The sequence below is a fragment of the Patagioenas fasciata genome, chromosome 3 (genome assembly GCF_037038585.1).
Source record: "Patagioenas fasciata isolate bPatFas1 chromosome 3, bPatFas1.hap1, whole genome shotgun sequence".
NCBI lineage: Eukaryota > Metazoa > Chordata > Aves > Columbiformes > Columbidae > Patagioenas > Patagioenas fasciata.
The window spans coordinates 34471424-34491951 of NC_092522.1; the positions used below are offsets into that span (position 1 = coordinate 34471424).

The 20528-nt window shown below is 38.6% G+C and overlaps 2 protein-coding genes across 4 annotated transcripts in view; one reads left to right on the forward strand and one right to left on the reverse strand.

Moving 5' to 3' along the window:
* PIGF (phosphatidylinositol glycan anchor biosynthesis class F) overlaps window positions 1-14225 on the reverse strand; it is a 21175-nt gene extending 6950 nt beyond the window's left edge. Inside the window, exons 1-5 of one of the 2 annotated variants that reach the window (XM_065834263.2) lie at window positions 14133-14225; window positions 13196-13446; window positions 11464-11555; window positions 10043-10159; window positions 4573-4681 (exon numbers count right to left, since the gene is read on the reverse strand). In XM_065834263.2, coding sequence (XP_065690335.1) covers window positions 4573-4681; window positions 10043-10159; window positions 11464-11555; window positions 13196-13423 — 546 coding nt within the window. In that variant the 5' untranslated portion in view covers window positions 13424-13446; window positions 14133-14225. Of the gene's footprint in view, window positions 1-4572; window positions 4682-10042; window positions 10160-11463; window positions 11556-13195; window positions 13447-13544; window positions 14058-14132 lie in introns of those variants that run through there. The other variant, XM_065834264.2, reaches the window with a different exon arrangement.
* CRIPT (CXXC repeat containing interactor of PDZ3 domain) lies at window positions 14194-20162 on the forward strand. 2 transcript variants are annotated; one of them, XM_065835909.2, is made up of 5 exons: window positions 14194-14268; window positions 14481-14546; window positions 14930-14984; window positions 15776-15879; window positions 18241-20162. In XM_065835909.2, exons 1-5 carry the CDS (start codon window positions 14253-14255, stop codon window positions 18303-18305), a joined length of 306 nt encoding a protein of 101 aa, XP_065691981.1. In that variant the 5' UTR covers window positions 14194-14252; the 3' UTR covers window positions 18306-20162. The 2 variants fall into 2 exon arrangements, with proteins under 2 accessions (XP_065691981.1, XP_071662201.1); XM_071806100.1 differs by lacking the exon at window positions 18241-20162 and adding an exon at window positions 17587-18234.
* Window positions 20163-20528: the final 366 nt, after the last annotated feature.

The following is a 20528-nucleotide window of genomic DNA, read 5'->3' on the forward strand; positions in this document are numbered from 1 at the left end:
CTACTATAGAGTTTTTCAGTCCAATTAACACTGCACGAAAAGATGCTAATCCAAATACAACAACTAAGGACTGGGAAATATATTAGCAAAAAATTAACCTAGTGTTGACCTCAATTGCTTTTTATTTTAAGTAACAAAGTGACATCAGAAGAACTGCCGTATGTATCAGTGTGGCAATTCGGACAACAGGTGCCTTACAGAAAAGTGCGGGCAGCTTCATTCAATACTCTTAATGGAATTCCAGCATCCTCAATTGTCTCTTCCTTCAACCTCTTGTTTGCTTCAGGTGAGAGACAACAGGCCATTTGCATTTGAAGCCACTGCTATAAACAGACTTCACAAAAGTGGCTTTACATACTGCACTCTCTGAACTGGACCACAGTCAATTTAAAAGTAGACTGTGGACGCTGTGAAATTGTCAACAGTTTTAAGAAGTGCTAAGTCCTGATGAAGTGGAAAAATAAACCAAGACAGTGCTTTACTTTTTGTGTGAACCTCACTTTATATTAGATTGTTCTAAGAGAGCTAAATCAACAGCAATAGCATTTTTAATTCCAAACTTGTAGTGCATTTCTGCACCTGCTGGATGTCAGATGTTTTTGCGACGTTCTGACATTTCAGGGCCACAAACAGAGCACAAGGGCAGCAGCAGCAACCCTTTGGTGTGCTCTATTAAGTGATATTTCTCAGCTATTGTTGACACATCCAAGTCTTGTAGTACAAATTTCACCTTGTCTACAACACTCTTTAAAGCATTGTCTGAAGGTAAAGCTACAAATGCATCTGTGTTTCCGTAACACGTTGTTACACCGCAAATACTAACCATAACCAATAGAAGCATCAGAACCAGATTTTGCAACAAGCGGGCTTACAGGCCTTAACACTGCTCTCTAAAATTATAATACTAAGACTTAAACCACATTTTCTGTTCTAGACCAGAACCATTTCCACTACAGAGTTTAATTTTTTTTCTTTCAACAAGAAGTCTAAACACTAATAAAACCTGTTCGTATCTCAAAACCTGGTCTTGAGTCCAAAGACTAAACTATTCCATTTGAGTCCCTTTTTGGATCTGAGAAGGGTAAATCCAAAACTGTAATCCCCAAACTCTCTGCTTTTAGGCTAAACAGGCGAAAGAGCTGATGTCAAAAGCATGACAGCTTAATACGTTATTCATGCAGATGCCTGGAAGTAATTGGGTTTTGACTGGGCTCTGATTACTTTCAAACCTACATTAAGATCTACATGATTTTTTTTTCAGACCTTGCTTGAGACTTAATCCATTGGTGCTCCCATAAACATACCAGCTGGGTTAGGTTCTATACAAAACATTGACAGGCCATGTCTTTTGGGGGGATATATATATATATTTTTAATAACCTCTTCCTGCAACTGCATTATGTAAAGGTATTTTTATGTTCAATAAATCAGTGGTTAGTTCAGTCACTGAGGAGATAGGAAATCTGCAGTAAAGATTTTCTTCCCAAACTAAGCAGATCTGCAACAACAGCAGAATCCTTTGAGGGTCATTCTTCTTTCCCTGCCTTTGGCTGAAGACATCACAGAAAGCACCTGTCCTCTTTCACTGCTACAGTGGAAGAGTGTACTATGAGTTTCTGTAATCACCTGATGTCAGGTAGCAAAAGGACTACTCTTGCAAAAAGGGGTTTCATTGCTAGTCCCCAGCAAACTTCTGAAGAACACCAGAAACATCTCTTGGCTCTGAAGATTTCTGAGACAGCAATGCAGAGCTATTATGTGCAGCTCAACACCTGTGTTGTTGAATCCATACTGCTCATTGGGGACAGAAAGACAAAAGATTCATGTCAACTATTGCATGAAGTTCAGTGTTGCCAGAGAACCTGATTCATACATATCTCAGCTTGGCTAAATTGGGAAACAGTGTTTCCTGGGCACCTATTGAACATGCCTGGCCAGGACACTTTTTCCCCTCCCTTCCCCCTTCTTCTGTGCCTTCATGACGGATATTTAAGAGATCACCTTCACAAAAATATTAAATTATCAATAGGTGATCGGGAACTTCTGAGACTTGGGAACAGGGTCTCTAAGAAGCTACTTTAAAGAGGTTCATTTCTGCTTTTTGTTACCATTTTGGTGCTTCACTGTGTTGCTTTGCTGAGATAATTTGACTTTTTAAACTGCATTACATTTTAACAAGAACTTCTTCCATCTATCCTTATACAGCAGATCTTTAAAAATTAGCACTTAAAACTACAGTTTTCAAAGACCATTGAAGTGGCAGCCTGCAGGACTCATAAGTAAACTTCTCTGTGGTTGCTCTTGAATTGGTCACATGATGATTAAAGTAACAACTGAGCAGTTCAGACCCAAAATGAAAGCAAGATTCTTCCCCCACCCCACTATTTTAAATGCTACAAGGTAAAAGATGGAGACATGGGGATATGGAAAAATGAAGGGAACTTCAGGGAAAGAACATAGCAGCAAATGCTCTGTCTCTAGGCACAGGAAAATTGCTTTGATGCAGGAATCAATAGTCAGAAGCTCTCCCCTGCCAACTCTGGTATCAGGAGTATGTCAGAAATGAGGGTGGAGATGGTGAAGGAAAGAGGAAATATAGACATACAGTTTTTGCTGCTGCCTGAATTCTCTGGGGTGCATTCATGCCCAGGAACAGCTAGTGACAAGTTATGGTATCTGAAGTTTCTGCAGATGCTTTGCTGATATGAGGAGTCATAAAATATCTTTTTAGATGTCTAAGTATAGATTATAGAGCTTAACTTTGTCAGTCATGTTTGGTTTTTATTAACTTGGAAGAGTTTTCAAACAGAAAAAGCAGCCAGTAAATTACCCAACTTGTGTGTCCTACTATGGGAAGATGGGTGAATGGACAAATAAAGTAAAAAATTAACTGTACTTAAAAGTATCTGTCTTACTCTAATAGTGTCTTTGTTTTGTTCATCAGAGGCTACTGAATTTTTCCTTATGTCATTGGTGTATACAAGGTGAAATTTTTATACACAGCATATCAGCAAACTCTCAGATTTTGGGAATCAAATAAAACCTGCCAGATGTGACGAGCCATCCTACAATCCTAGCTGAGCAAGAAAAAAGTGCTTGCCTCTCATTGGAACAAGAAAAGTGAGTAAGACTTCACAAGAAGATACAAGATTGCATTTCAATGAATCCCTTGAATTTGGGGTTACATTCACGTCCCTCAAAAATTCACCAGTGCCAATATGTCAGATTGATGGTGAAACTTCTTGCAAGAGTAAAACCAAGTGGTTTTAGGGAAGAAAACCTGATTTCTTTAGTTAAAGTATTAACCAACTCCTCTATTATTTTTAAATAGAAACTTTAGTATCTCATTACATTGTTGGAAAGAAAGGCTGGTGGCATAAAAGCAAGCTGTTAGCTACTTATGGATGAGAAGAAACTTCTTCTCAGTGAGGGTAACAGAGCACTGGAACAGGCTGCCCAGGGGGGTTGTGGAGTCTCCTACTCTGGAGACATTCAAACCTGCCTGGACACATTGCTGTGTAACCTCATCTGGGTGTTCCTGCTCCGGCTGGGGGATTGGACTGGATGATCTTTCGAGGTCCCTTCCAATCCCTGACATTCTGTCATTCTGTGCGATTCTGTGACAAACCTCCATTGCAGTTGTAAGCCACAACATCTCTGCAATATCAGAGAGAAAAGTGTATTGCCTGTTACAATGATTCCTGAAAAAAACCTTTGAAACCATCTGCTTAAGAACAGGCCTGGTAGAGACTACTCAGCTGAGAGTGTATGAGTTTGGTAACCTGGGGAAAGAAAACCTCCACTGAAGGCATTTGCTTTGGCTAAACACCTCTGTGCTTTTATTAAAGTCTATTCAACCCTTCCACTGCAAATAAAACCTAGTGTCACAATTTTATGGCAACTGCAGTCTGTTTCATGGAATCATTTCTCAATGCCAACAAAAATATTAAGAACACAGCACTGACACTTGAATTTATAAAGACAGAATCTGCAATGCCAGGTTCCCATTTTTTATTGTGTAACTACAAAGCTAAGGCTTGCCTTCCTCTGAAATCAGAAGGTAAGTTTTTAGTATTGTGCTTTGGCCACACCATTTCCACAAATCAATCCAAATCCATTTAAAATGCATTCTGTTAAGTGCTTTCAAGGAAGACAGAAGGTAACTAAAGCATTAGGAAAGCATCTTTTCTTCCCTACCCATAAACAATAAAAGCTACCAGACTGAAGGCAGACAATCTTGGAGCCATCTTTATTTCACTTTTCTCTTCCTGCTTCTCTAGCTTCTTCTTATCAAAGAACTTACAGCTCTATTTCATAAAATTTCCATGCAACAGACACTCATAAATCTATAACAAAGAACTTATTAAAAATGGAAGTAAAAATTTTGCATTTCATGGCCTAACACTGCAAGCACAGATGCTTCCAATGACTTTTAAAATGTTTGGCATAACCCTGTAGGAACAGCTTATGAGTAAATCCAATATACCTGTACAGTTTCAGAGCAATTTTGTGTAGCATACATTTCTAGAAAATAAATATTTTTATATTTATGATAAAGGTGTACATACTAACCTGCCAAGGCCGATCCCAATCAAGAGGAATAGGAAATGCTCCAAACCAAGCTCCAAATATACTGCAGATGGTAGTAATTTGTAGACTGCTTTCCCAGATGGACGTAGCTCTGTAAAAACAGTATGTTACAAGATTTCAGCAGCAGAAGTTCCCATGTCAGAATGTCAGATGCAGTTTCTCCCAAGATTTTTGAGACTACAAATAGATACAAACATCCACATATTTGATAAATAGCATGCAGGTTTCTCATAAAAGATACGAACTAGAACTAAAATGTAAGTTGCATATTCCAGCTACAATCACAATATTTCTATTCACACATTCAGGATTTTTTTTTTCCCCTGAGATGTTTACTGCAAAAGCTAATTTATTTACCTGGAAATGCTCCTAATGAGCTTGAAATACTACTTGAGTGAGCAAATTAAAATACCACAATACTGTATGCATTGCAGGGAGAAGCAGACATGAAAACACATGTACAGTCACACAGTATTCTATGATGTAGACACATTGCTATTTGATGACTATGACAACTTGAAATTTAAAATAGAAGTCCACTATGTGAATATTCCAATGCAAATTTCCATCAGCTGAAAAGAAACATTGCAAATAAACGTAACCTGCATGTTGCAGCCCTTCAGCAACATTACATCAAATTTCAAGTACACTGGCTGCAGCATAAATCTATTGCACGCTGAAGAACTCTGACATTGCCAATCATGACACACATCATATCATAAGAGATGTTAAGGACTTCAGTTCTCAGTTTATGGCCTTCTACCACTACTGACTTCAAAAGTTTTGGAAAAGTTTGGTTTCTTTTTAACAGACAAGCACTCATTGTCCATCATCAGCCTACCACGTGATTGCTTTTACATTCTCAAGCCATGAACATCTGAGTACTTGGTACCAATTGAAAAACAAGAGCAGGGGAAGTTCAGAACACAGTAGGGGACAACTCTGAGACAGAAAAACCAGGTAGAAATCGCCTTCCCAAATCCATAAAGTAAGAGATCTCAATCTTCAGTTTGGTACATCTCAGATTATAAACAAAAACTTAGCTTTAGCTAACAGAAACAAAAAAAGATGTGCATTTTTATGGCTAAAACTAGAAGGATGGTAAACTGTGAGCTTCACATGTGCTGTTTATGTTGCATGACACGAAAGCTTTAAGTCTACACCTTGTTTTGAAGAGTCTAAAGTTTCTGACTTTATTTCTGAGTACACCTAATTCACTACTGCATTTGCTATTGACCAAACAGCTCACAAGTGTAAAGCAAGTATTTTCCACTGTTTGCAAAATAAAGGTCATAAAGATTATAATATTTATGGTGCAACATTGACATTTTGAGCAGAACTGTTTATTTTACAATAACGCCATCCCTTTAACTTACAACACTCCATTTCAATTCACAATCCTAACAGCTTGATATATTTTTTAAAGGGAAAGGTCCTGATTTAATTCTGGAACTGTTCAGGAGTCTGCACATAGAAAATGCCTGTAAATTATTTTCAGAAGCTGAATAACTGAGCAGAGAGTGAGGCAGCACAGGGAAGAGAACACTCACACCAGCCTCAAAGCAGCCAAAGAGCCAGCAGAATATGCCAAAGCCTGACTGAGGTACATTTGCACTCCACAAGACATCTTGTCTGGTAAATCTACACACATACTGCTGCACCATATGGAGATATCAGACTGAACCCAAACCAAAACAACAGAATTAGCAAGGCACAGCGCCCAAGTGAAGAACAGCCACTGGCGGTTTTGCAACCATTTGAGTTGCACATTCAGCCACTCCACAGCATGGACACTGTCTACTCAAGTACAACCTGACTTGTCCTCCAACATCATTCTGAAGGAAAAACGTTTTGATTATTCTCTTCATGGAATGTCACCTACTGGAATTTTTGTAGGTATTATTTATCCCATTAAACAATCACATAAACCCCTCATTTATATGAGGCCAACAACTGCAGCAACATTTATAAGCTTTGAGTTTTATAAGTTTCTTTCTTTTTAAACTACAAACAAACTACAACTAAGATAATTCTGCAGGAAAAACTAGTAATATTTAAGACAGGTTAAGGTTGGACTCAATGATCTTGAGGGTCTCTTCCAACTGAAGTGATTCTACAATGATAAACGTTCTCCAGTGGCACAAAGGCCTTTTAAAGCCCGAAGTAATTATTTAACCCCTTTAAATAATACAATAAATTAAGTGTTGCTTTAAATTATGTTTGAATTAAGAGGTTAAACTAACATTAAGGAATTTACTAAGACAGTTCCTGGATAGACAAGATCTGGAATTTTGGGCTGTGGCAGGACTGAAATAGTAAGCAGCACTTAGTATTTGATGACACCTACCTTTACAAAGGACATTTCCAAGTCTGTAAGAGTACATAGTTCACAAACAAGTGATAAAATAGGTGAAATGAAAACTGGAAGGAGCCCTAAAGTTATGGTTTTACACTATTTTGTTGCAAGGTCCAAATAAAATCTATTTCCTACCCAGGTGACCTAATTACCGTTATACCAGAAATTTCAACACCATTATTCAGATTAGTGATTTGAAATAAACAGTCTCCAAAAGGAGCAATAAAAATCAGCAACTGAAAGCTGATTTTTGAAGGCTTTTATAAAGGAGGCTATTTTAGCCAACAATTACTGAAAACCCATTTAAAGAATGTCACCTGCTTCCAATAACCCCTCCTGTAGCTTTTATTTCCCTCTGTGTGCTTACAGCAGCACATGATAACATATGATCAGTGTCACGACATTGGTCACAACACCAGATGTCAGAGTCTGGAGATAGCTGGCATGCCCCCCCCTCTTCTCAAAGGCAGAATTAGTGAAAAGAGCCCTATTTACAGCCTGACTTAGAAACTGAAGTTTTTATGATGTAGAATACACAAACTTACTTTTCTCAAACATTCTATGTGTACATAGACTATAAATGTGTGTGTATGAAAATATTGTTCAGATTTCTTAAAGTAATTAAAAAAAAATCTATTTGGCCCATTAAGTTGACATTTCTAATTCAAAAGTGCACTCAGTTTGAAAATGTGGAGCACGGGCAATTTTCTGTCTTGTGTTTCATGTAATTGTTTCATGTATACAGAAAAAAACACTCAACCAAACACCTTCCCTCTCCCCCCCACCAACTCAAGCTTTATAATACCAACAATAAACCTGCAGTGTCACAGCTTACATGTTACCACGAGACAGCACATATAATCTACCTCCTAGAGGCACGGGCACTTAAAGATTGATCTTGCAGTAACTCTTTCAGAATTGATTCTACTAGCAGTGACTGCACTTCCTAGTGCTGCAAGTAGAAACAGAGAGATAAGCGTCTCTGCAGAAAAAAATAAACACTTTGCAAGATTATCCCCAAAATATTTGTCAGACTGACTCAGTTGTACCATAGCTATTACGATGCAATAGATCACACACAAGTTGTTTGAATGTAACTTTATGAATAGTCCTGTGACAAGATATTATGCGCATCAGTGTTTTCACATTAGACCACCTAAAACAGTAAAAAGCTATTGAGAGTAATAGCTATGTAATTAGTATCTGTTACTTATTTATACCTGATATATCAAGATAAACATTTTTTTCTAAATGTATTTCTCTGTTTCTGCAAAAACAATAACACAAGCACATTTTGACGATATAAATATTGTACAGGCAAATAAGAGTAAGAAAATTAAATGCCAGCAGTTACTGAAGTCTAAATTGTATTCAGCTATTTTTAAAACACATTCCTTTTTCATTCTAAGCTATACACTTAATCAGACTTTCCAGCTTGCTGTTCCAGTACAACTCAATTTGTTAAAACCTTCTTTCAAGGCAAACAGCTGTGTCAATCTTACCTAACCATCCTTTCCCTCCACTCAACCAGTCCCACCTCATTCCACATAGTTGAGACAACATTTCAATACATCATGTCTACACTCATCTCACACCTATATGTGAGACGTTCCAACTCAGTCATGAGGTCAAATGAAAAAGCACAGGATTATTTTTAATAGAGCAGCTTGCTAAAATCCATAAAAAATTTTGCTACCATATTTCTCTTTCATTTAAAAGCCAGTCTAAATAAACATCATTATTAAATAGACATTTTATTCAGATAACGTCACATGGCTCCCTAGTAAGAAGTATGTACAAGTTGTCACAGCAAAAATCCCAAAACAACACAACTCTGTTTCCTGCTGAAATAACATTAAGATCTAGTCTGGGAAAGAAATTGACAGGCATTCAAAACCTAACCTGGCACAAAGACATCTGTTGTCAAGCATCTGTTTCTTCAATTCAACTATTATTTCCAGTTGCAAAGCCTCCAAAGATGACTAAGTGAATCAGCAATGATCTGTTTTGGCTAAACAACTCTGTGCTTTTATTAAAGTCTATTCAACCCTTCCACTGCAAATAAAACAACAACAACAACAAAGCATAACTGGCTAGAATAAGGATTCAAGATATCTTTCAGTAAGCTGAGAACTGAGATAAACTAAAAGTCAATACCTGGAACTACTACAAAGAGTCTCCTTCTAGACAGAAGTTTAAACTTTTAGGTGTTTAAACCTATAGTAACTCTACAGGTTAGCAGTGTTATACAACTTCTCACTTTCTTTTGAGATAAGACTTCATCCATATGAACCATTAAAAGCAAATGAATGCTAACATCTTATTATTAAATCTCAAGCATATTTGGGGCTTCTTTATGCTTCACAGCATCCCAGTCCTTCAACAATCCTTTTATTTATGAGTGGAAAAAAGGCAGAAGAGAGAGAAAAATTCTGAAAAGTACATTATCCTTGATATAGGCTGATGTCATGGCTGTCACTGAGGTGAAAATGAGGTTAAAAGGCTCATTTTACTTTAAACGTGCTCTTGAAAAAAATAATACTTGAAAACAGCTTTCTTTGAAATTTGAAAAAGAGCATGGGTAAAGATTATATACTTAAGACCACAGTAAATTATGTATAATTTTCACCATTATGTTCAAGTTAAAAGTACTGTTAAAATAGTGGTGGTTTTGGCTTGTTATTCCTACTTTAAAAGCTGTATTTACGAAGGTACTATTGGATATGTGTGAGATTCTCCCTGCACAGTGCAGTCTCAGGTCTCCTCTTTGTTTGACAACCACTATACTGGACTGCACAATGGTTGTACACCAGTAAAATGTGCATTTGAAACTTTACTTCCTTCAAACACATATAAAGTGAGATTTAGTGTCTGGACACCAAAAATAAAAAGCCAGTTTTCTGAATCAATGTCTCTAAAATAAAGAACAATTTTCTTTGTCAGAAAAGCTTTCATAAGCTTCCAATTACAAATACGAAAAATACCCATAATTCAGGAAGTTTTCCTTTCTTTACAAAAAATTCCATGATATATTGTTTACATCAATTCCATCCATTTCTATTCTGGTCAAATCAGAAACTTTAGAATAGAACTTACCCATTTTTACTAAATACCCGTATCCACGCTTGTAGGTTTGGTCCCAGCATACACAAGCATTGTAAAGTAGTAAAGGTAGACAGGAGAACTGCAAACAAAAATGTCTCAGTCACTGACCTACAAAGAAGGAATATTACAAAATTAAGTGAGGTAGTTACTAATTTTGTAAGAGTTCCAAGATTTAGGGAAAAGAAAAAAACAAGCAACACCTCTAAGTCAACTTGTGAATGCATGCATGCTTTCTTAAACCTCACACATAAGAAAAAAGTATTTTCCTCTTGCTCTGTAGAGGTGCACCTCATACAGAACATTAGTTCTGAACTGAAGTACGCCTGAATATTTACTGCATTATTCCATTTATTTTTCTAGTTTGATGTCGTGAAAGCAACCATGAAATCAAACTACATGGTGCCATTGTTATTCAGAAACTTAGTATTTCTCTCAGAGACATCTGGCTGCTTCATGCCTCTTTTTTTTTTTTTTCCTTTTAAAATCATTCCTAAAAATTAAAATGCTAATATAAGAAGGATGAAAAATACGCGAGATGCGTCTTTTAGAACCTTACAGAATGACTAAATGAAACTTGGAAAAATGTTTGTACCCATACGTTTAACATAGATATGAAAGGAGTTGTTTGTAACTGTCTTGAACAACACATGCCAAATACTGTGTCCAGTTCTGGGCCCCTCATTTCCAGAAGGACAGGGAACTGCTGGATAGAGTCCAGTGCAGGGCAACACAGATGATGAAGAGAGTGGAGCATCTCCCTTATGAGGAAAGGCTGAGGGAGCTGGGGCTCTTTAGCTTGCAGGAGACTGAGGGGTGACCTCATTAATGTTTATCAATATGTAAAGGGTGAGTGTCAGGAGGATGGAGCCAGGCTCTTCTCGGTGACAACCAGTGATAGGACAAGGGGAAAAGGGTGCAAACTGGAACACAGGAGATTCCATTTAAATTTGAGAAGAAACTTCTCAGTGAGGGTGACAGACACTGGAACAGGCTGCCCAGGGGGGTTGTGGAGTCTCCTTCTCTGGAGACATTCAAAACCCACCTGGACATGTTCCTGTGTAACCTCATCTGGGTGTTCCTGCTCTGGCACGGGGATTGGACTAGATGATCTTTTGAGGTCCCTTCCAATCCCTAATATTCTGTGATTCTGTGAAATTTTAAGAGCCAGCGTCCAGAAAAAAAACAACAACCCCCCCCAAAAATAAACAAAAAACCAACCTAAAACCAAACAACCAATAAACACACAGCAAACAAAAAAAACCCCAAATCCCAGCACGGCCATCCTTCTTCCCCCAGCCAGGAGCTTATCTTTAACTTTCAATGTGCCAGGAGATGTATTAGTACTTATACCAATATCTGCAAGGAGAACTGCCCCTTAAAATGTTTAGAGAAAGAAGGGTCTTCTGACTTACTCTATGAGAGGTGCTCCATAAAGAACAATTATCGCATGAAACAGTATGCAAGACATGAAAAAGTATACACAGCATTTTAGAAATCTCGATATCTAAAAAAAAGCAATAAAATATCAGAATATTTTTTCAAAATAAAAGAGAACATAAGTAACATACATAGACTATATCTTATCAGTAGCACTGTAGTCTACTTATTTCTTTAATTTCAGCTACAGCACAGTATGATAATAGTATGGCATATTTCAAACAGTTATCCCTATGCTTAATACTTTAAATACTTAACTAAAAATGATCATATTCCATCTATTTTTTTTCATGCATTCCAGTATAGTAAAGCAAACATACAAAAGATACAACTGGAAATGACAAGATAAACAGAGATAATTTTATTGTGTATTTTTACATTTCTGTTTTACATCTGAGTGTTATGTCCATTCTTTAAAAGGCATCGTTCACAGAAAGTAAAGAAATATTTAAAGCAAGAAAAAATGAAATATGAAAAAAAGACATTCAGAAACAAAGGTAACACTTAAAATTACATTAAATAAAAAGCACATTTTGAAATTGGCACCTTAAATTCTAAATCCATTTGAGAAATGTCCATGACTTTCTGTAACTCTGCAAAACACACACAGTTTTCTCTGAATTTAAATAACTGTTTCTGGGTATTCACTATACCATGTAGAAGTATAGCCACTTGATAAACAGTTCTGGTTAGAACTGTTCTGATCAGGTCACCAATGGAAATTCATAATTTCACTTGGGTATTTTTTTTTGATATTTATTCCTCATGCTAGGCTGGGATGAAATCTCACACAGAACACAAAGCCTGCTTCATTTTTAAAGCACAGATGGTTAAAATACCTGCTTTCCATGATGACTTTGTGTATTTTACATCCCACTCTGTCAGTAAAACACATAAAAGCTTTGCAGACTAAGATACTGCTTTCTGGGATGTTTGCTTGGATATTTAAGAATCGCCACATCATAGCACTAAATCTTGCCTGATTCAGCAAGCTGGGAGTGTAAAACTGTCCCCCTGACTTCAGAAAGCTGCTTCTGAACAAGCTGTGCACTGCTCAAAATTTGCTGTTTTCAAACATACTTCATTGGGATTCATACCTTTAATGTGTTACAAACTGAAACTACAAAGATTTCTCTCAGATTTAGATAGTTCATTAAGCAAATTTCATCATTCAAGGAAATGTGGCCATTTAAATACTTTTCCATGTAATTTTTTAAAATTTACCAACTTGGTTTTAATTTTAATGCGCTTGTTTCTCTCTTATGTCTCAAATTCTAAAAAATATTTCTCTTCCTTTAAAGTTATTAGAAACTTATAACTACACGTGAGAAAAATGTTTCTTCATAACACTGAAAGTCAGGTCTGGACTATTAAATGAGTTTTTTGCCCATTCAATTTTGCTGATTTTTTTGCCACCATGCAAATTGTTGGAAGATCAATGACTGGTACTACAAACAACAATATATTGACAGGAAAAAGCAAAGGCTCAGAATTGCTCACTGAACAGGTTATTTACAGGTAGAGGAAGTTTAACGTCACAAAAATATTGGAAAACTTATTTCAAAAGGTGCTACATACAGTTCATTCATACAAAACACGAATTCACCACCAAAAACTGTCTGCTTTCTTTCTTATTTGATTATTTCAGTGAAATAATTTGCTTCCCTTCTGTATTGTCTGGTAGCAATTTAAGAATAAAATTCTTACCTTGTGAGCAAACGAAATTCTCTTAGGAGACAGATTTGGTTTAAGGACTAAGTGCAAGATTATATTCAGGGTACTAACACAAACAGAACAAACACACAGCCACGCGAGGTGTGTGCCCAGAACGGTGAATCCATCCCAGAAGAAAGGTGGAACAACCACTGTCAGAATAACTGTAAAAACACAGAGGAGGTTGGCAGCCAAGAGCCTCCTTATTTCTGCTTCTTTCATGGTGTTCCCTCTTCACCAGCCACCTGCAAGACAGCGAGTCACGCCTGTTACTAGAACAGTACAAATGCTAAAGGAGATTTTTTTTTTTCCCTAGGCACAGCACACAGAGCTCTGAGCTTACTTTTGGGGTGAAAGTGAGTATTTTCATAGAATAATAGAATGCCTTGAGCTGGAAGAGACCCACAAGGATCATCGAGTCCAACTCCTGTCCCTGCATGTGACAACCCCACAGTTCACACCATGTGTCTGAGGGCTTGTCCAGTCTCTTCTTGAACACTGTCAGGCTTGGGGCCGTGACACCTCCCCGGGGAGCCTGTTACTGCCCCTCCCCCGGCACATCTTCCTGCCATTCCCTCGGGTTCTGTCATTGGTCACTAAAGAGAAGAGTTCGGCGCCTGCTTTTCCTTCTCCCCTTGTGAGGAAGCTGTAGACCGCAGAAAAACGTCATTCTTTTATAAATCAGCTCCAAACCCAGGGACGCAGCAGCGCTACGCCCCGAGCGCTGGGTCCCGGCCCCCTCACAGCACCGGGGGCACCCCCCGACGGCGGGAGCCGCCTCAGCCCCCGCCGAGCCCAGGCCTTCCCAGCCGCTCCCTCCGCAGCCCGGGGACAGCGGCGGGGCGGCCTCCTGACACCTATCCCGGATCGGAGGACGAGTGTGAGGTTGGGGGGTGCCGGGAGTGGATGAGGGGCCGGTCCCGTCTCTTACCGCAGCGTGGCCGCCGCCGCGGTGCGGGCGCGGGGCCGCCCGGCAACGGAAACCGGTGGCGCCCAGCGGTCAGTTCCGGGGCGGTCCCGGAAGCGGCTGTTTGTTGTGGTTGGGGCCGCCATGGTGTGCGAGAAGTGTGAGTGTGCTGAGGGTCCGCTGCTCCTGGGGGTCCCGGGCGTTTCCTGAGCTGAGCAGCAGCCTCGGGACCCGGGCTGTGTGGGGCGGGCCGTGGGTGGCGGGTCCGGGAAGTCCCGTGTAAGGGCTGGCGTTCTCCCGGGGCCGGGCTTGTCGCGAGTGTTAAGGGCGTGTAGATTTAATTTTTTACCTTTGCAATGTCTCCTTACATAGGTGAGAAGAAGCTCGGGACGGTCATCACTCCCGATACGTGGAAAGATGGTGCAAGAAACACGACAGGTGATCTTGGGGAGGTTTAACACTCGTTTTTCAGGTGTTTTAAGGTGGTCACCTGAGCTATCCTGTGATCTTGAGGCTAAAATTTGGAACAGTTACTCACGTTCATTTTTAACCTTGTATTTTCCTTCCCGTGCTAATTCCATGCATTGGGAATTTATTTACCCTGAGCTCTTAAGTACTGAACTTGCCTGTTTTTTCTCCTTGTATGGAATGATGAGACACAGAGTACAGTGTGTTCTGTTGTCTTGTGCTTCTGTGCTGTGCTGTATGTTTTATCTCTCTTTGTGACTTTATTTGCACATGTGTAAAAGCTGTAAACTGACCTTTTACAGTATGCTTGGAACTGGGAAACTTACTGATTTGTGGTTCTGTCCTTGTTGTAGAAAGCGGTGGTCGCAAGTTAAATGAAAACAAGGCGTTGACGTCAAAGAAAGCAAGGTTAGCATTTAATACTGATTTTGGCTAAAAAAGTAGTTTGCTGTACCTGAGGCTTGTTTGCTGCCTGTCTGGGCGTCTGCTCAAAACTTGTCCAAAATACACATTTCTAAAGACCAGAGAATTCTGGGGGGGTTATGGCATTTCTTTAGTTGGTAAAAGTATGTCAAAACGTATTTCATGGATACTTTTTGCTGAATTGTAAGTGTGGGCAGCTATTTTACTGCAGTTCTCACCAAAATTGCTAGAGTTTGATGCTTTTGTTAGGAGTCTCCTTCTCTGGAGACATTCAGACCCCACCTGGACACATTCCTGTGTAATCTGCTCTGAGTGAACCTGCTTTAGCAGGTGGATTGGACAAGATGATCTCCAGCGGTCTCCTCCAACGTTAACTATTCTGAGATGAGCCAGAAAGGTTTACTTTTTGTTTTAAGGTTGCCAGTACAACCTCTTGAGCATTTCCTTAATCTCCAGGGGATGTTCTTTTGTGCAGTGGGGCATGGTGTTGCTGGAAGATGTTTAAGTTCTAGTATCCTAATAAAAAGACACATTTTTTAGTTCTGCTTTTGTTAAGTTTTTCTCCCTAATGCAAGAAGTCCCTCTTAATGGAGAAAGTGGGAGCTTTTCTGTAGACTTTGGGCAGCCTATTTGAAATAATCTTTGTATGTCTCTTTTCTCAGTTATATTTTTTGCTGGAGTTTCTGTCTGTGCCCTCTGGCTCAGACTTTTTAAGGCAAGGCAGAGGAAATACTTTATTTCAAGGTGCAGAAATAAAATACTTTTCCTTTTTCCAGGTTTGATCCTTATGGAAAGAACAAATTTGCAATATGTCGGATTTGTAAGAGTTCTGTCCATCAGCCAGGCTCCCACTATTGTCAAGGCTGTGCCTATAAAAAAGGTGAGTTTCACTGAGTACAAAATTACCCCAGTTTGGCTTGAGATTAAAGAGCAAGTGGAACTCTTGAATTTGTTTTGCCCTGCAAAGAGAAGGCAAAGATGAATTTTAGTTGCTATCCTTAACTACTAATGGGAAAGCATAGAGAAGATGGAGTCAGACTTTCCTGAGGTGCACAGTAATAGAATAAGAGGAAATGTACACAGGTTTGAATGTGGAAAATTCCCTCTTTGGCGTGCCCCTCCCCGCCAACAAAAAAAAAAAAAAATTCACCCCCACCCAAAGCCCACAAAGGCTAGCTTAACAAAAGAAGAATACCTGCAGAATAAAAGACAAACAGAAAAAGATAAACAGAGTTTTAGAAGCAATTAAACAGTCACTGAAGGGAAATCGTGCTCATGGTTGCCTTTGTGCCTACATCTATTCCTATGCATTCAGTATCTTAACATAAGCCATTGAAAGGTTAATTTCTTTAAAAAGAGTCTCTGGTCCAGTTATGAAGTACTTGATGCCTTGTAAGTCAAGCCTGTCTTAAGTTGAAACTGACAAATGAAAAAGATAGAGTTGTCCCTAGAAAGCAAGATATTCCACTGTGCAGCACATAATATATAAAATGTTCCTGTACGTGAGTTATGTATGAATGGCTGTACTGAAATTCTGCTTTTATGTGGAAGCTTTCTATCTCCCATATTCATAATAGTCTTCAGTATTAAAAACTGTTCAAAAAATTTGGAGGGGAAAAAAATCAATTTCAAGCAAATTTGATGAAGAGCGTTAAGGATATAAAACTTTTAATAGTCTTGTGGCTTTGAGCAGATAAACAAAAGGACTCAAATTTGTAATTCCTGGGGCAGGGGGGAAAAAGTAACACAAACTTGGTTACATTATTGATACCAAGGAATCCACATAGCACCCAGACATGGGGCAGAGCAATTGCTAGATGTAGCGCTACAGCTAACCAGTAGTAAGTTTTGTTTATGAAATGTCTTTTAATTGTTCTATAAATGTGCACCATGTCACTGAGCCAGCTATTTAGCAGCCTGCTGTAAGAGGGTGGCCTTTTCTAGCTGCTACATACTCACCAGATGGTTGCCTGAATCCCAGATGGTAGAACCTTGTTCTCAAACTTATGGTTGGTTTGGGTGGGCTTCAGGATTTCATCTTTGTCTGTTTGTGTATCCTTGCAAATTGAATCTGCTTTCTTCATAAAACTCAGAATTTTAAGTCCTTTAGACTCTAATTCTGACCACCAAAGATGTGGTTGGGGCATGTTTCTTGAAGCAAATGCAGCCATATGGCTTAGTGCTTCCACTGTTGCATGTCTGAAATTGAGAGGCAATCTGAAGTTAATTACTTCTCAATTTAGACCTGAAGTGAACAGCCTGTGAGCTGGATTTTGCTCTCCAAAGTAACTCATGTGACATGTTCCCTGCTGTTCCCTTTCCTAATGGATTCTTAGATATGTGTCCAGTTCTGATGTCAATATATGACAGCACATGATATAGTCAACAGGAATAGTTGCCACTTGAGATTTTTATTATCTGCTGATGAATGATCTTGTAATAAGAGATGTGGCCCTAGCAAACAGAAGATGTAGCACCTTTCTGCTTTAGGAGGAGAGGGAAACCTTGAGACAAACCCCTCTGCCCTTACCAAACTTGTGCTCTTTTTGCTTCTCTGGTTTTCTGACTTGCCACTCTTTGGGTTTAGGTCAAAGTTCTTTGGGACATCTGTGGTCATCTTCACATCAACTCTCAAGTATTCTTGGTGTCCATTGTTTCTCACTTCTACTAGTCTATGAATAGCTTAGTTCTATGAAACTGTATGTATGCTCAACTTTCTCAATTGTCCGAAGCTGCTGACCTGTTAATCTTCTATTTAACAGACAGTTTGTTGGTGACTGTTTTCTTAGCCTAGCAATTTTGTGTCCTTCTTGGGCCTCAGTTTGGCTACAGGATTTACAAAGTTTAATAATATCACATTTTTACCTGTTTGCCACATGGGAGCCTTCCCTGGCTCTCTTCCAGTATTCCAACAAATTGCAGAGGCTTTGGGCAGTGTTGTGAGTCATAATGCTCTCAAAATAGAGGTATGGAGTTTTTTGTTGTTGTGGGTTTGGTTTTTGTTGGTTTTTTTTTTTTTTTTTGAAGTGGCAGTATTACGCATGTGCTGCAAATGCTAATTTGCATATAAGTCATTACGTCTGAGTTTGCAATATCTGATGAGAAAATGCACAGATTGTCACTGAGAGCTCATTTGAAGAATTTTTTGAAAATGATCTTTACAAAAACATAGAAAGTATGTTTTTGAAGAAAACCTTTCATCATTTTGAAAATAATTTACACACCCTTTGTGTGCTTACAGGCATCTGCTCAATGTGTGGCAAGAAGGTCTTGGATACAAAGAACTACAAGCAAACTTCTGTCTAATTGTATTGACTAGTCTTCTTATGAACTTCTGTGTCTTTGTACAGTAACTTTTCTCTAAAATAATTTGTGAATATTACTTTCTGGAAGATAATACATTTACTTGGAATGAGAGGGGAGGTAAAAACAGCCTGATTGTTTGCCTAGAAATGTACATAATTTTTTTGTTGTTTTGTCACTAAGGTTAATTGATATTTAAAGCCAATGGTTTGTAGTAACTGATACAGTTCAAAGTGGATGAGAAAATCCTAGTGGACAGGTTGAAAGTCTGTTACCATCATAACACAGATCTTTGAGACTAACACTTTTATTCTTTTGCTGTATCTTGAGTCTTATGCTTGTCTGATGTGTAAAATATGAACTTGTATCATCTCATTAAAGTAGTACCTTCATTTAGTTCTATGCTTATAGGTATTTATAATTACTCTCACCCCAAACTATTACGTCCTCCCATCTGAATATTGCTCTTCAAATTTTAATGGAATTGTCCTGTTAGATTTTGTTTCTGTCTCCAGTAGATTTGGTTAAATCGCAAATCGTTAAACTATGGAAACTTGGAGCGTTACTCTGCCAGTTCTCTCTTTGGCGTTAAGACTGATGAGGTGCTCCCCTGTGAGCCTCTGAGGAGACTTAACATATGGCCTGTGGTGGCCCAAGGCAATAAAATAATGAGCATCAATTTCTAATGCTAGGTTTTAGTCTCATCATTTGCTAAGTTAATCTGGCTTTCAAATACTTGGTTTGAAACTGGCTCTTGAATTCTATGATGTAATTGCTTTATATACGTGTCGAATTTGAAAGATCAAAAGAGGCTGCCTCCTCTTCAGTGTTGGTTTGATATACAACTCGAAGTGAGCCTCTCTGAACATGAGAGGCTGAGCGATGGCTCTGCATTTCTTTTGTCCTTGGATTGATTTCTACGTAAGAAAGCAATTACAAAGTGTTCACTGTGCATGCATTCTAAGGCACAAGAATCATTCTCTTAATCCATGGTGGGGCATTAACTAGACCTATTTAAGTGTTTACTCCTTCCAGCAATCTCCTCTTGGTAATCGCTTTTGCAACTTTCTTTCAACTGTAACAGAAGGACTATCAATGAGAATTTCCCTGTGAATAGATACTCTGGTTTAGATTTCCTTTTATTCTCATATCTTATTACTGAGACAACTGCATGACTAATGGAGACTGAAAAATCGCCGTTCTTTCTATGTGTTAGTGGCAGCAAATAAAGAATACTGGGGATATGGTTATTCTCTTAGCTCTTGCCATGCTGTGGTTGTGCTAGTTGTGTAACCCTCTAGAGGGAGCTGTCTGACATTTCCTGTCACCCTTAACTATCCATTATTGAGCATTTGTCACCGGAGTTTCATGTTTGAAATGTGTTGACATCCTGCAGTTGCTAAAATGGTAATTCTTTTCAGCATTTAGGATCTACTAAGAAGCTTTGTCAGGGTAGTGGAATGAGCTGGGCCCCCTAAAAGAAGAAAGGAATGCTGCTGCTTTTTGTTTTAAAAGCTTCACCTACCTTAACAACTGAATGGAGGTATGTGGATTTGCTAGCTGGTGACAGCTGGCAGCCTACAAAGTTATTTCCACATGGCGGTGGCCACTTCTTTCCAAACACATCAAGGAATTCTAATATTAGTGTACATCTCTGTGGCATGTCCTTTGTATAGATGAAAAGGGAATGTCTATAATTGGCTTCAAGTTTGGCAGCAAGTGTTTGTCAGGAGACTGTGTGGTGATTTCAGGTAGCAGATTCTCCACTGTTCTCTGAACTCTTCACCCTTTATGGGTGTTTTCTATAAGGTTGATACTTTGTGTTCTGTGAATAAAATTTATTTTCTTGTCTTCCTAAAACTTGCCAGTATCTCTGTTTCAAAAGCATTACTGTTTGTAATTCTTGAATACATGGTATGAATTGAATGTTTAATGCACTCCATAAAAACTGGCACTGAATGAACTCTTACCTTGTTTTGTAACTGATGTAAGAGCAACAGGGATTTAAATAATATGATCCTTTGTTCATGATTTTTTTTGTGAATAGAGCTTTCATGCACCTGCATGCTATTAACGGGCAGCTGCTTTTGCATGTTAGAATGTAATTTTGTTGGAAAAGGAGGACGGTGTTTTGATTTTTATCTTTTTAACAGTTGATACAAACAGCAGTTTGTTGTTCTAGTGGTTTGTACATGCTTAGGATCTGCCGTCTGTAGCTTTCAAACC

Excerpts from the sequence above, each read along its gene's own strand:
- CRIPT (XM_071806100.1), top strand. Across the intron at positions 14,547-14,929 it reads TGGTGCAAGAAACACGACAG|AAAGCGGTGGTCGCAAGTTA; the intron begins GTGATCTTGGGG and ends TCCTTGTTGTAG. Across the intron at positions 15,880-17,586 it reads AGGCTGTGCCTATAAAAAAG|GTCAAAGTTCTTTGGGACAT; the intron begins GTGAGTTTCACT and ends CTTTGGGTTTAG.